Below are 16240 nucleotides of genomic sequence, written 5' to 3' on the forward strand. Positions count from 1 at the left end.
AAAACACCGGTTATTGTTATAGTTACGGTTAAAATAGAGTGGTGCAATTTAGCCTTAGTGTGTCCCAATATAATTTTAACCCTGCAACTGCGAGACAACGTATAATTAGAAAAAGATGTGGGCCAATACACTAATTACTGCGTTGTCGAATAGTGCAGATTCTACATCTTCTACACTGTAGAAAAACTACTTTGCTAAGTGGACCCACGTAACTTAGTTTGCATAAAGTTAGAGTTTGTTTTCCTCAAAATCCGTTCACCTTTATAAAGTGAGCCATTCACTGACTTAGGTCGTTCGTGAATGGTTTGGAATTTGTAAGAGAAATAAATATTAGTACCAAAGTGATATTCCAGTGAGATTAAGTTGTGAAAGATCTCTGAAAACCACAAATAGAACTTTGGCATTACAAGCTTTCATATCAATCAAGTCTCACTCACACACACAACTCAATGAATCTGTTTATTACCTATCTGACATTTATAATATAAATTGTTCAGACCAATATCTCACATAAGCGTGTGATTTGTTACAATATTATTACGTTTCGAAATACGAATGATATGTTACTCGTAGTTATGCTATAACAGCTACTTCGATGCCTCGCAAGTTCGCAACACACGCTGCGTTCGATTGTCGCAACAAAGTATGTTTTATATGTTATAAATAATATTTGCGGTTATAAAATAAGGAAAGTTACTAGTTTAGAAATATCTAAGCTTAATAACTAGAGACTTTCAAAGCCCACGCTTTACTTAAGTTCACGCAATATTGAGCACGATTTTCTTTCTTTGAAAACCATTTAAAGATGTCTTATTATGAGCTAGTCATTATCTTTGAAACACGCTCTTATTTTCTTCAGCTGTCTGAGATATTTCTACAGGATATCTTACAAAACTTACAATACGTTCGTGCCGCCGCGACTGACGTATAAATCATCTGTTCACTTTATGCCAATCACACTATAATCATAGTATTTGGTTCGATTCGCCGCGTGGGCAATAGGTTATACTATGTACCTACAAGGAATGCCTTTCACATAACGCGCGCCTAATCAGTACCCGGGAACGAATATTTAGGTAACTGCAGCTTTAGTTATCTTGCTCAGTTATGTTAAAGTTAGAAGCAAGTTTGTGAAGCTTTAGAAAACTATTAGAACTTTCCCTTGCTATTTGGTGTAAGTTTAAGCTGGCGTTAGGGACCAGGAAAACATTATTGGATCGATTTCCGTAAAGGGCGATTTGTTTTATGATCTCAAGCGTTTAACTTGACTCGTATAGTCGTATCTCGTATAATAAAGATAATAATATGTATGAAATCATGGTCATAATCAACCGATAGTACTGGCTCTGCTTAGTTAGGAAATTGGTAATTGGTGTAAATCACAATGCAAAACAAATTACTATTATTTATGTTTTAGTTTAAAATTAAGTGAATAATTTAAAAAACAAATGTTAAGCCGCGTAGCGGTAACGAACAGCGGCTCTTCGGAATCCGCTGACCGAGCTAGTTAAGCTCTAATTAAGATATAATGTATTTCTTTTAAATTATGTAGCTTCAATGTGGCAAGCAAGGTGCAGAGTCCAAAACACTTGGAACGAGTTTTTCAGTTGGAGTGACGTGATAATGATAACTCATCGCTACTTGCTATGGTCTAATTACGTATTGCAATATTCAAAAGGTGAACGCATATTTACTATTAAGTACCTAGTAGTTTGGGTTTAATTGCGTATCATAGGTTTTTCTTTAAAGTCTAACAAGTGGACTAAGCTTTCATAACATTTTCCATACTAAATGTCAATTTAAACCATAGTTCAACCAGAGTGTAACTTTTTGTAATAAGAGGGAATATGACCAATAGGTAGGTCAAGTTCGGTGATCAATTATTGAATTTTTATTTGCTAACAAACAAACACTGAATGCCTATTTCTTGTCGTTGAAATACTAGGTGTTTGATCTGGCAGCTTTTTATAGCAAATACTAGGATTTGTATTAAAGCCACGGCCGCCAAGCGTACCGCAAATATCATGGTTTCGCCAATCGAAAGAAACGCAAAGATCGCGCTTGCCCAACGCTGCGCGCGCGCCGCGCCGGCCGGCTGCGTTAGATAACTGCTGGTTCCTGACTCCATTCAGTAATAATTTCCAGTAGGTAACATAAATAAGTTAATTAATCACACTTGGTTAATCTTGGAATTGAAATTGGATTTTGGATTTTTGCGCATGAGGTTTCTCAGTTTGTCTTTACTTTTGGGAGTCACGCATAGGTAAAAGGAAACTTGGGAATAGATCAGTTTTCTTTCAGTTCTCTATACAATTTACCTACAGAAAATGTAACAATTACTCAGATATTTTTGGCCATCATTCAAATTATTGATGAAGAAGTGTCAATTATCACCATGGCATATGGCGCAGCCAAATCTAATAGCTTCAAGAATTCTCAAGCTTTGGCTGTCTTAATTACCTGTATCCGTGATGATAATAAGTAATGAATTCTGATCATAAGTAGTAATTTAACATGACTGCAATATGTAAATTCTATTTCCCATCCATGGGAAGCTTTTCTAAAAGCTCACGCGTGTAACGGAAAATTTTGATCTTCGATTCTTTGGCGGTGACCATGAATTTGTTTAGAACGAGCTATGAATGTTACATAATGCTTATTACCGTTATTTTTACTACTGACCCGGCGACTGGTCGACGATCGACAGTCGCATCTAGGCTGATTGCACGGTGACCTCCGAAGACAACTTGTGTAATTGAGATAACATCGTTGGCTCACTCGCGAAATGTTCACTAGTTCTTGCTTTTGAGTTGTGCAAATTTTGAAGTGATAGGACTTGAGCAAATAACAGTGGCAGGAGTCTTTGTTGATCTCAAGTCGATCTTTCGTGACCGATTTTAAATTGCCCTTCGAAGCTTAGTAGTAAAATGTAAAATGCTAAAAGTATAATCAAAGAATGAGATGATAATGAACGGGCGCATAGTGTTCGAAGAGAGTTCAACGATCTTTAAATTGACCACAAGCTATTGTGACGCATATTATGTAATTTTGAACATAATATTGACTCCACAGCACAGAAATAAAAACAAGCTTTTCTAGTGAAAGCTATTCGTGATGCTAACCAATTCTATGAATATGAAATAGATAAAAAACAGTATTATTCGTAGTCAGTTTAATCCAGTTAGCATCGTAACGCCCCAGTGGGCTAACGGTGGCAGGGCTAGTGAACCGCGAAGTCCCGAGTTCGTTTTCGCGGTCGGTCGAAGTGTGTCGACTTGGACGTGATATCCGTGTGCATGTTAGACGATAATAGCGGTAATAAGTTTGTGGCCATTTGGGTAGATTGTTTTAGAAGCAGTTAACTTTACGATAGAGTCATTTTTAATTGGCAATGTGTGCTTTGGAATATTTGGATTTATCTGTAAGCTTACTTGCATTTAAAGTAAATAAATACGAGTCAATCAAGGAATATACACTGATCTCTTTGAAGATATTTCTTCCAGCCGACCCCAGGCCTTCATGGACATTGACTATCTATCAGTTCACTGATGCGAACACTGGAATAAAAAGTTGATGTACTAACTTTTCTTGGCGTGGTCGGTGAGCGTGAGGTCAAGCCCCGTGCTGACCGCGGCGAGCGCGAGCAGTGTCGCGAGCACGCCGGCGAATGCTCGCTCACTGGTCGTCAGCGGCGGCGCCGGCGCCGGGCCCGCGCCGCGCTCGCAGTACTCTAGATGGTACAGTCGCGCAGACAGGTTGTAAGCCGACATGGTACTCGCGTTCACGCATGACGCGAACCTGATGGAACAGCAAGACATCTAACAAAAGGCCTCACAAAAATGCAAATCCTGCCTGAAGTTGTCTTCAATGTTACGATGGAGTGGACTTATACGGTGGTTCTCGACGAGTGTTACTATAAATTACGTGATCCCTTCACTTCGTACAAACTCCGTACAAACTAGTAGATGTCTGGACTGTATTATACTTCAAAATTTATCTAGGGCTTAAATCCCGGACTCCAACTCTCTCCAACTCCATGGAAGTTATAACGTAGTTGTTGCGTTGCATGTTGCGAAAAAAAGAAAACCGAGGATTGCTCTTATACCTATCCAGTTGGATGTTTATTCATTAATCAGATTAGAGAAACTATAAGTCTATTTTATCTGACTTGATTCAGGCAGCATCCCAAGACAAACCAGTATCTCATTTGGAACAGTTCAAATCATGAGCATGGCTATAATCTGGTGTCTAAAGTGTATGAGCATACGCACCAAGCGTCCATGGGCTGGTGCTCGTCGTCGAGCTCGCAGCGCCGCGACACGCACAGCCCGCGGTGCAGCCGCGTGTGGTTGAAGTTGTCCACCCAGTTGGACGAGTGTAGCTGCGGAATACATAAATTATATTACTCCAGAATTCAAAGATACAACCAAACACTACAGTTGCTTGCAGCTTGGAAAAAAATGATTGAACGATTTGGTGGCGAAAAGACGAGAGCCGTTTATTTAGCAGTGGACTAATGTGAGTTGATAATTAACTAATGAACAAAAACTCATTCATACAGCAGCATAAGAAAATCTAGATGTGGATTTAATTAAGAAATTTTCCAGGTTTTTTTTAGTAGGAAACGATGTCTTTTGGACAAACCAGAAAAATTACGGTTGATCGTTGTTGTCGATCATCCATTACACACTAAGAAGTATTTCAGCTCCGCCACAGACGAAACTAGCAATGAACTAAAAAACTACTTTATGACCAGCGAAGAAAGAATGGTCCTTGAAGATCTAGCAATAATCATTTTCCTTTCTACATTCTTTTCAAACTTCTAAAGCTCGGCCAACGTTCGCCGCGACCTTCGTTCGGACCTTGATCCCACAAGCTGACAGCTCCAAATTGCACTAATTCTAATCACGTTTACGTTACATTGAAGATATTCGTTGCATAAGATGCTTTGGGAGTTAAAGACCCCAGAAATGTGTGTCAAGGGTACACAACAATCTCACTGGACTCGCTTTCAACACATCGCGTGTTATATCTTATCGCTTGTTTTGTTGTGAATTGTATTATACAATTATTTTGATGCCTGTTGACGCTGAACTTGCATTTTTTGTTTGTACATGTGGCTTATTGAATTGAAATTAGCATTCGCAGACATTATCTTCGTAGAGAACGGTCAAGGAAGATTTATAACGCCAAAAACCCAGGATTGGGATGCAATGAGTTCATTAAAAACATTATGTACTTTACCGTCTCTTGATCATACTCTTACATGCTTCATAGGAATATCATTGTATTGAAAAATAAACTACTGACCATGCTGCTGACAACGCCACTCTTGTAGCGGAGTTTTGGGCTGACACTGTGTAGGTTTGTTGTCGACACGATAAGAAGAAGAATAAACTACTCAAAGGGCACGACCATAGTACATTATATTTTCAGTTTCAGAGTTATTAGAATTACTTATTTTACTATTATAACTAGTTTGATCTTGAAATGGTTGTAATCCTTATAACTGTTAGCGAGCAGTTTCGTAACCACCCGCTCACTTACGTAGTCGCCCGGCCTGGCCGCGCGGGTGCCAACAACCCATGACTTATGGCTTCCTGGCGGTCTACATGAACACTGCTTTATGTAGCAGGCAACTAAATTAAACAGCTAAAGAAAGCTACATTCCTCGACCATTATCCACCTCTTCAGATAGCTCAGTGAATCAGGTCTTTTAAATTTTTTAAACAAAGAATTTAATAACCGTAACTACGATGCAGTCAGGTCATAAAAGCATCAATTGGCATGCAAAAATCTTGACGCATTACGTGAGTGAGACAGGCAGATGAGAACTTTTATGGGATTATTCATAAAGTAATTAATGGCTCTTTAATACTATTTAATTAAATGACATAAAAGTTCTCGAATGGCATACCCCATTAAATCAAGTATGTCCCATTACTTATAATTATCCTATTTGTTTTTCTACTTCCCTATAAATTAATGCCTTCCCTATAAAACCTTTTCCATATTGCGCTCTAGATCTATGCAACTCCTGAAAGCATCCTAATGTTCAATTGCATCAACCGAACAGACTGTAGATGGCAATATTAAAGAGCTCTTGCAGCAATTACAATAATTAGCACATTATTTTCATGTAATGAAATTTTCATAATATGATTACATTACATATTTTCACATAGGTAGTTATGCAGCGTTGTAAATATATCAGCAGTCTAGTTATGTACTAGGTTTTGGGTTAGAAAATGTGGTGTGTAGTGTGTTTCTGGCAATGAAGAGACCACCAACACTTACCACGGCGTCGTAAAAGGCGATTCAGGGATATGCGAACTTCAGGCCTGTAGGCCTAAGATGCGCGCCGCGATAAGCGGTTATCACGCCATTTTATCAGTTTTGCCCATACATTTTGACGTCGATAAAAGTTATCACGGCGCGCATCTTAGGCCTGCAGGTCTGGCCAGCGTGGGAAGTGTAAGCCAAATCAACCATCTGCCTGTGGTAAATTAGACAGGATCCTACTGTACAGTCGGCCGTACAGTGTTGAATACAACAGTGCACGCTGCGCCCGCTAGCTCTCCTCACGACCTGACGATGCTGGTGCAAGGGACGCACCTGCATGAGCTGGTAGAGCGGGCTGGGCTCGTCGGGCGCCAGCTCGAAGCTGCCCACGCAGTAGACGCCGCGCGCCGCCAGGCACTCCTCACGACCTGACGATGCCAGTGCAAGGGACGCACCTGTATGAGCTGGTAAAGCAGGCTCGGTTTATCGGGCGCCAGCTCAAAGCTGCCCACGCAGTAGACGCCGCGCGCCGCCAGGCACTCCTCGCGACCTGACGATGCTGGTGCAAGGGACGCACCTGCATGAGCTGGTAGAGCGGGCTCGGCTCGTCGGGCGCCAGCTCGAAGCTGCCCACGCAGTACACGCCGCGCGCCGCCAGGCACTCCTCGTAGTGGTCCAGGTGGAACAGACGCGGCATCTCGTAGAACTGCTCATCTGCAACCAACAGGCACGTCAGCCGCGGTTCTAAACAACAAGCAATAAGAAACTGGCTTCCCGAGATCGACTCCATATTTTAGAATAGAGCTGATGTTTTGATAGCTGATCACTGCTTTGCCTAAATTCAATGGTTTTAATTGCAGTCAAGCTCTAAAGAAGTACATATTGGGGAACTAAAAATGGATGGTTCCACTTAGAAAGAGAGTGAAAAAGAATATGTCACCAAGCTGACTCAAATGCAAGTTCACTGGACACCCTTTTGAATTTAATTTTAAGTTACGCGCCGGAGTACGAGCCCGAGGATAAAATGTAACATGATTAAAAATTGATTAATGGCTAACTGGTGTCAATGATACTGTAATTTAACTTAAACGATTTTATAAGAACGGGCTATTAATTTAACGACTATAATTGAATAGCTTTTGCACGCAGTCTCTATGTCACCGACTTGGACATTGGTGTCCAAGCCTTCATAGGTACTTCATAGCTAAGGACACAACACAATATTGTCTTGATCTATCTTATCTCCATCTAGGGTTGGGTTTCCTTTTATGAATATTTATAGAAATATAAGTAATTCAACTAATAAAATACTTAACCAAATTAATCTGAATATCTACTATACGCAATACTATACGTAGTTGTGCAATTAAGATTAAGATCTATAATTATGGGTTTTAAACGATTAATTGCCATAGAGGGGTGTAATATAATTTTATTATTAAGTAATTGATTAATATATTTTAATTTATGTATTTAATTTATTTTTATAATCTTCAGTGTCCGTATGGTACTTTATTGAGCAATATAAATATACATACAGGGTGTCTCAAAAACAATGGATAACTTTTTATTAGAAGAAAAGACTGGTTGTTTCTTCCATTTGTTATTTGATAGATACGTACGTCAAAGTTTACTTGAAAGAATTACCTACTTAGAAGTCAATTAAAAATTAAACAGATCTTACGTCAAACAATGTGTGATGCATAAATGCCTATAAATGCCTATTGAAAATTCGTGAAAATAAATGTTTATCTTAAGTACATAATTATAAGTATTAATTTATAATTAGGTTGATTTTCTTTCTAATTTATTCAAATATAGTGATTATTTGCAAAAAAATCCACACAAAACTGCCAATCTCGCGAAATCTCGAAATTGGCGAGATCTCGCAGCTTTGTAATTCATAAACTCGCGAGATCTCGCTTGAGCCCCAATCTCGCGAGATTTGCATTCCCTAGTTAAAAGTAGGTTTACATTTTTCACAAGCAATTAAGACAACATTTTCTGACAGCGACCTCCACGTTTTTCGTGATTTGACGTGACGGTTACATAATTTTTGTAAATTTTCCCTGATGATATAAGTAGTAGAATGGCGTTTAACAGGGCAGGCAGGGAAACGCATTAGTGGGAGGCTCGCAGTCGTGCCGTGGCCGTTATGTCACCGTGTCGCGAACAAGTTACTAGGTAGTTTCTTACGTCATTTCCTAGACCTAAGTTTAGTTGTTTGGTCTCGGGTAGCTTTGGAAAATTAGGACAAACAGACGTATTTCTGTGTGTTACTGATAATGTTGCAGCTGTTACAAGTAGGTTGTTTGCCCTATTTGCGTAAAATGTGCTATCAGAGCTTTGATAGCGAGAAAGAGTCTATTATGTCTAATATTTGCAGTTGAAATGCAATTCGCATTATTTACTAAACAGACAAATTAAGTAAAAACAAATTGATTTAGTTGTCAACTTTCGTTCAATTGGCTAATCCATTATGCTATGTCAGCGACTTTAGTTCGTTTACGGATATCCCTCCTAATTTCTGATTCGATCTCGTAAAGAAACACCGAGCATTTTCTTTTCCATAGCACGCTGTGCACGCATTTTTGAGCCTCATACCTAAGTAGCAGGAAGGCGCTGGAAGCAGACCGCTACCAACCGTGCGATGTGGAAGTCATTGGCCTAGGCATTGGCTGAAATGATGATGATGATGTTCAACTTGACATTGAAAAAAATCTTCGATGGTAGCGTCTTCGATCTGACTTGTTCAATACAGTAGGTGTACATTGAAAAAAAGCTTGAAGCTCCTTTGGGTCACCTGCAGCGCTGCAGGGCTGCAGCCTCATCGTAAAATGTCGCGGTAATGCGTTGCGTGACATGTAGGAAGCGTGTCCAACGCAGCGTTTAGCAAGAAAAACGCTCTCATAGGGCTAGCACTCGCTGTGGCTTCAAGATTCTTTAAATTAAACTGGCCAAGTTTCTTAGCCTTTTTCGTGCACTGTTATTTATCATTAGTCTTATATTTGATTAAAGTTGGTTTCCCAAAATTTAATAACTTTATATAATTTTTTGGAGTCCACTTCTTTGGGACACTAAATTACATCTTACTCACAAAGTTCAGGTTTATCCGTATTGTATGTAGTTCATAAAATAATTACCCGACGGTCAAACGCAAAGGCAATATCATAAGAAACACAATAAATTGGAATAGCACAATTTAGCCGATCATATCGCTAGTAAGCGATTTCTTTTTGATATCCCGGGGAGACGAAAATTTTAAAACATTCTGTATGTTTTTGAAGGAGTGAGCCCTAGCTTGCATCGCAGTAGAAAGTGCATCTAGTTTCAAGTAGCTGTTCTGTTGCGTCAGCGGGGTCAATTAAACGCTGGAAGCCTCCCGAGACACGCTCACATGTCAACGAAAACTATACCGTAGGTACATGGTTAAATTCCCGGTTTTCATATTTTTCCACACCACATTATACTGCAAAAGGTAGCTAATAATTTAGGTATTCAAACTGCAAGCGATGATTTGATATTGTGCTATTCCCGAATCCATTTAAAAGCCTCAAAGAGAGTCTTTATATGCAACTTCACTTTGTAATAGATTTATTAAGTATATGTTTGTGTATGTTAGTTATTCAAGTACGAGTAGGAAGTACTTAAACTGCAGTTAACAATTTCCAAAGATCGTGACACGTCAAACTATTAAATTACAGGATCTTTGACAAGCGCCTATAAAAATATACGGGCACTTAACCATTAATGGCCAATCAGGTCGTTTATGTCACCTGTGAATCAATAGGATCTTCTTTATGGTTTCAAAGAGGGATTTAAGCACGTACTCTTGCATTATAATGAACGATGCATTTACAGCTTATTCATTACAGAAGCAAACGTTTGTATTATCATTTTACTATTGGGTAACAAAGCTATAATACTCGTATATTGTCTGGGCCGAACAAACAATCTGAAAATTCTTAGAAAAAATCTATTAAGACAGAACCTACGCTAGGGATTGCAATCCCACAAAACGGTATCCTGCGGTATCCCGCATATTTGATAAAATAAAATTGAAACTACAGATATCTGTGTAGAAATATACTTTTTTAAACTTTTCTTACATTAAGTAACTAAGTATTTAAATAATTATTGATCTTTTCAATCCCGTGGGATTAAATGAGCTGCGGAATTGCAATCCCTACTTCGTACTTCCGCACCTACAGTACCTACCTATAAACATAATGTTATGATCCAACTTCGATTGTTATTTTTATTAAAAACTACCAAAGGAAACTAATATGACCGTGAATCGTTTGAATTTGGCCAAGGATCCTTTTGCGGTAATCTTAAATTATTTAATAACATTTTAGCAACCAATAATTTATTAATCGTTATCTTTCAACTAATTGTACAATTAATGAAGAACATGCAATTAAATAATACACACTGAAATTGCTTTATGTTGGTAATGTAGGTTACTAGTTTATGCAGGTAGAGTATTGTAGCAGTTAACTGTAACTTTTAAATCGTCTATCAATATTGAAAACTTAATAATGTGCTTAGAAAATAAGTCAAATGGTTCATAAATTATAAGCAACGTTTTATAGAGAATGCTTCAAATTGTCATTAGAAAATAGAAATCCAGCAATTTCCATCAGAAAAGCGATTTCGCTCAGCGGTAAATGATTTACTTGAGAGTAATCTTATTGGTCACTTACGTAGAGTAGAAGTTTGGATAGAATGGAATGGAAGAAGAATGTTTGTTTATGGTCCTCAATCGGATCTCGGAAGATGATGACTTTGCCCAGCCGTAAGATAGTGATTGAAAAAAAAAATTCGAAGTAAGGAAGTAGATAGGTAGGTACAATACTTAGAATGTGCGGTTTCGGACCCGCTAACCCCTTAATCTTTCGCCCTTTTGCCCAAAAATATGGCGAACAGATTCAATTTATGGTAACTTCCTATGAGGGGCAAAACTTACGGGGCGAATGGGTCCGAGACCGAATGTGGGAATATCGAAGTTTTCAGGACTAAAGTCCACTGGCTTTTCTATTATTCCTTACACCCTACAAGACCATATGATTGGTGTCATGATTTCAGTCACCTAACACTATCCCGGAAACCAAATGGAGGCACTTCAATCAAAACTGGACTCAAACTGCTGCTTTACTGAGAAATGCGGTAGAGGAACTCTGAAATGGATCTCGTTTGCGGTCGATTTCTACAATATTGACCGTATTGATTGACCAATATAACGGGGAAGACATTTTAAACTTTCTTGAAGTTTTATTTCACCTATGTTTATTTTCTTCGACATGAACAGTTGCGTGTCCCTGTCATTCCGCTTAATTTGTTAGAGTTGTAGCCAAATATTTATTTTGGGGGTCAACTTTGCAGTAGTCAAATGGAATGGAATTGAATTCAAGTTCAACATTTTACCGACGGTGTTACAGTATTCATATGCACAGTTCGAAATAGTCTCAAACTATGGCAAACAAAGCTTCTAAGATAAATATGTACTTCGATACATTGAGAGGGGTCGATGCACCGGCGTCGAAGTCCATGCATTGCTACGATTAATCATGAAATGTGAGTATTCGGTGTTATCACCGGAATAGTGCGTATCAATTTGTCTGGCGCGTGAATGAATCAGAAATTGATTACGGTCATTAATTTGTAGGATTTTTAAAGACGACTCAGTAGTTTATTACAATATTTTCTCGACCCATTGATTTGATGATGATTGTGTGCATCATAAGTTTGATAAGATATTTCAGACTTGAAAGACGATTGAACGAATTTTATGCTTACATAACTCAAATATTATGTCTTAAAATATGGCACAATAACACACATTTGAAATGTAAACAATCCTTTTACATTCAAAGAACGCTCTTAGTTACTTGACCCCAATATTTGGAAGACAAATCTAAAGACACTTCAAATACTTATTTTTCTGAACTGCAATCCAATGTTGGGCTTGGTCAAAATTGTATCTCGCTCAGCGAATCCGTATGAGATCCACCACAGAAGTATTTGTCTGTCATTTTTGAGCTCTGACGATTATCACCAAGTATTCAACCCTGAATATTCGCTAGGGACATTATTGGTTTGTCTGGTCAGCTAAATCCAATGAGACTGACTCCTGGTGTCTCTGGGCAAACCAAGCTTGCCAATCTCATCTGGCAGCTGCTAGCCGGTGCGATTTCCTACAATTTTTACAACAATTTCTGCGTTTTTACCCGAAAGCACAAGAAGGAGGGTTATTTGAAGCTCTATAATCTATAACCCACTATAATGCCGAAATGCTAACATCTGCTAGAACAATACGTAGAGCTATAATATTGTATATTATTCTATGAAGTCCCAACAACCCTACCACAAATCCCCCTAAACACACGTGAGTCTGTCTCAAAAAGCTCGATACTCACATAGAAGAAATTTGACAAGATTTGGTTAGGTTGACATACTGTCGTCTAAACGTTAATAAATCGTTTAACTACTGTATTCATCTCACTTACCTTATTAAGGAGGAAATTATCATTAATTACTTAGAGTAGAATTGGTTTAATTTGTAAAAGCTCAATTTTACAAATTAAACCAAACATTGTGATCGTTTACATGATCTTAAGAATATGAATGAACGTTACAAAAGAAAGCGCGGTTTTTCCGGACGAAGTACCAATACTTTTTTAATTTAAAACAATATTTAAATCGAAATTAATAGCTGGACATTATTTAACGCCAAAAGTAAATTCTTCTTTAAGAAAAGACGAATTAGTTAGTCCTCTTAAATATTCTTCACTACCCTACATAATTTTCCTGAAAATTGCAGATTCTGTACGATCTGTTGTCCGAAACTCTAACATCAGCTGGCTATTCCTAAAATTAAATGATGATGATTGCTCTGAATAACCCTTAAAACACTCCATTTTGGGTAAAAAAAATATAAACACAAATGGCGCGTACCACTGATGCCGGCTGCGCCGACGGCCGCCGCGAGGGCGAGGATCGCGCACGCCACGCGCATGTCGACTGGCGACGCCTTTCGCTGCGCATGCGCCGTTTGGAAATAGTTAGATAATTTTCACGGATCCGCTCAGATCTCCACTGAAATTGCGACATTTTTCAGCAATTTTATAGACGATCCTTTTATAGAAGCTAGCATTAAAATAACAAGCGTGATGTTTTAAAAAATGAACACTAACAAGATCATAACTTTTATTTCATCTATTATCATGAAAGTTTGTGTGTCTAATGCCCGTTTTCACCATCAATCCCTAATTTTTAAATGACCCCTATGAAAAGAAAACTCCTGTTACAATAGGGGTCACTTAAAAATTAGGGATTAATGGTGTAAACTTTCATGCACCGCCTACTCTTATTTCTGTGTGGGGGGAAAGGTTGAATGTGTGTGATGCAGAATAAGTTACCTCAGTCAAGGAGACTCAAACCCACTCTTCTCGGGTGCCATTTAGTTGCTCTAACCACTGAGCTATATCCCCTATTTTAATGTAGAATCGTCAGTTCAACGACTGTCTATCAAATAGGTTTTACCAAAAAGCTGTGCGATAACATCCGGCCGGTTAACTTAACTGTCTAGTTCAGTTAACTGAACTGCATTTAATTAATTATAAATACATATATACTTAGCTTATTTAATGTGAGACTAGTTTGAGTAAAGTCAGTGATGATATAAAATACTCGAAATACATGTTACTAGTCTAATCCGTTTCGTTCAGTTTTAACACATTTCTTCAAACATGGCAGCCTCGTCCACTCCATTTGTAGGCGGCTAGCAACAGCGTTGCATTGAAATTAGAAATGCACACAAAGTAAACCAGTTAATGTGCGCCGTTTCCTCACCTAACCCAATGCCTGGCAGATTGCGGCCGAGTGTACCGCGTTATCAAGGCATAATGAACATTTCTATGTTGGGAAACAACTGTTTAATTATGCATCTATGTCCTTACATAATGGATGCCGGTGGGGTATAGTTGTACGCGCCTGGGGTTTCACTATAGCAATCACAGCATGAAGGATTTGCGATTGTAAAAGCCTCAGGAAAGAGTTTCTCGGTGATGAAATATCTTGCCAGTCTGATTGTGATAGGCGTTTTCAAACTTCAGTTTTCTTCTGTCTTCAACTGTCTTCAGACAGCGATCTTCTATTTTATGAGTATGGGCAGGCCTGTTCATCTCCGCGAGTTTACATCGAAAACAAAACACGCACGATGCCCACCTACAGGAGACTATTCGACAAGGCCTCACATACGAGCGAACATTGACTCACGCACGCGTATTCTTGTGTATGGTGGAAGAAAATAAAGAAAATGGTGTACTAAATACTGTGCAGTATTTAACTGCCTAAATAATAATAAAAACACAGAATGTACTTTTTTAAGTTGCCTCAAGACACTGAGAGGTAAATAAGTAGTTAATATTATTCATGATAATTCATACTAAATCATGTATTTCCTCCGCCATTTTCCGCAGTTTGGCACCTCACGTCACATCATTTTACCGAAGTCAGCCCTATAGCTTCGGCGCAGTGCCGATCACTGACGTTTGTCAACAAATTGGTGCTTGACTCTTGAGACAGGCTAAATTACACCATATTGTTAATGACATTGAGCATACATTTTTTTAAATACCTTCGCGAAGTAAAACTTCTGTACTTAGTACTTATTATTATTCTGTGGTATGGGATACTAGCTTTCCGCCCGCGGCTTCGCCCGCGTGGAATTTTGTCTGTCTTTTATCGCGCGCGTCTCTGTTTCAAAAACCTATGTCCTTTCCCGGGACCCAAACTAACTCTATGCCAAATTTCATCAAAATTGGTTCAGTGGTTTAGGCGGTCTCGGTTCCGGTTGGGTCAGGTCAGGTTCAGGTTCAGAATCGATTCAGATTTTTAACTCTGTCTGTCTGTCTTGTGTGAAAGCAGAGTTACTTTCGCATTTATATGTATAATCTATACTTATAATAAATCTGTAGAGAGGTCAATTCTGTACATGAAACATATTTTCAAAATAACTATCAGGGGGTGATTAGTGATCGATACCAGGCCTGGCTCACTCCGCGCGGTACATCCGATAATTACCTACAGCGAAGCGCCCCGCCGGCGGGTATTATATCAGTCGAGTGTCACGCGCGCGCCCGTCAGGACGCTGGCGTGCGTTGTAGCAGGCCTCCGTCACTCGCCTATGCCGGCCGAGATAATTACCTACAGCGCGCGACAACTTCAAGTTGCAAATCAGTCAGGGCCGCCACGCGCTTGTGAGCACACGCGTATTTCTATACACGCTCGGTCGATCATCGTCGCAATCAAGGTTTATTGTTCCAACAGCACTGTTATTCTTCTTTAATGTAAAATCGTAATATTTAGGAATGATAATTAACTGTAGTGATTTAAATAATTTAAAAAACTACACTTTTTAAATAATTTTGAAATACTAATGACTAAAAACTGTAGCAAAAAAATTATTTTAGCTAATAAAACATTAACCTTACTTCACCGTGTCTATTTTACGACACTACACCTTTTAAAACTGTTTGTCCAATTTCGAATTATCGCAACACTGAAGTTTATTAATAGGTACTTTAGAGAAGGTACGATTATACAAACACCACTAGATTAAAGTTTACCAATCGTAAATACAATAAATACTTCTTAAAATTAAGTTTTTATTTATTTAACTTTGCTTAAACAACCCTGACGCTTGAGCTGTGAGGTAGATCAATTATGAACACAAAAAAATTGCGCTCTTGTGAGCGTAGTAGTAAGGTGCGATTTCGAATGCACCATGTGCGTTGGATATTTTGCATTATTATTATTACCGTTAAAATGCCGGCCTCTGATCCTACACAAAGGAGTGCAATTTCTGTTGCTACTATTATGTATTCTGTGGTTGTAGTACCTAATTCTATGATCGAAGTATTATTTAAAAATGGACATAAAGAAAAAGAAATAT

General features: G+C 38.6%; 1 protein-coding gene across 1 annotated transcript in view; it reads right to left on the minus strand.

Annotated features, from left to right (window-relative positions):
• The window catches only part of LOC135082403 (O-acyltransferase like protein-like), a 31533-nt gene extending 18225 nt beyond the window's left edge, over positions 1-13308 (minus strand). The window contains exons 1-4 of the mRNA XM_063977197.1: positions 13240-13308; positions 6860-6996; positions 4272-4381; positions 3584-3798 (exon numbers count right to left, since the gene is read on the minus strand). Of these exons, the coding sequence (XP_063833267.1) occupies positions 3584-3798; positions 4272-4381; positions 6860-6996; positions 13240-13300 (523 nt within the window). The 5' untranslated portion in view covers positions 13301-13308. The remainder of the gene's footprint in view (positions 1-3583; positions 3799-4271; positions 4382-6859; positions 6997-13239) is intronic.
• Positions 13309-16240: the final 2932 nt, after the last annotated feature.

Source organism: Ostrinia nubilalis, chromosome 21 (genome assembly GCF_963855985.1).
Source record: "Ostrinia nubilalis chromosome 21, ilOstNubi1.1, whole genome shotgun sequence".
Classification (NCBI taxonomy): Eukaryota; Metazoa; Arthropoda; class Insecta; order Lepidoptera; family Crambidae; genus Ostrinia; species Ostrinia nubilalis.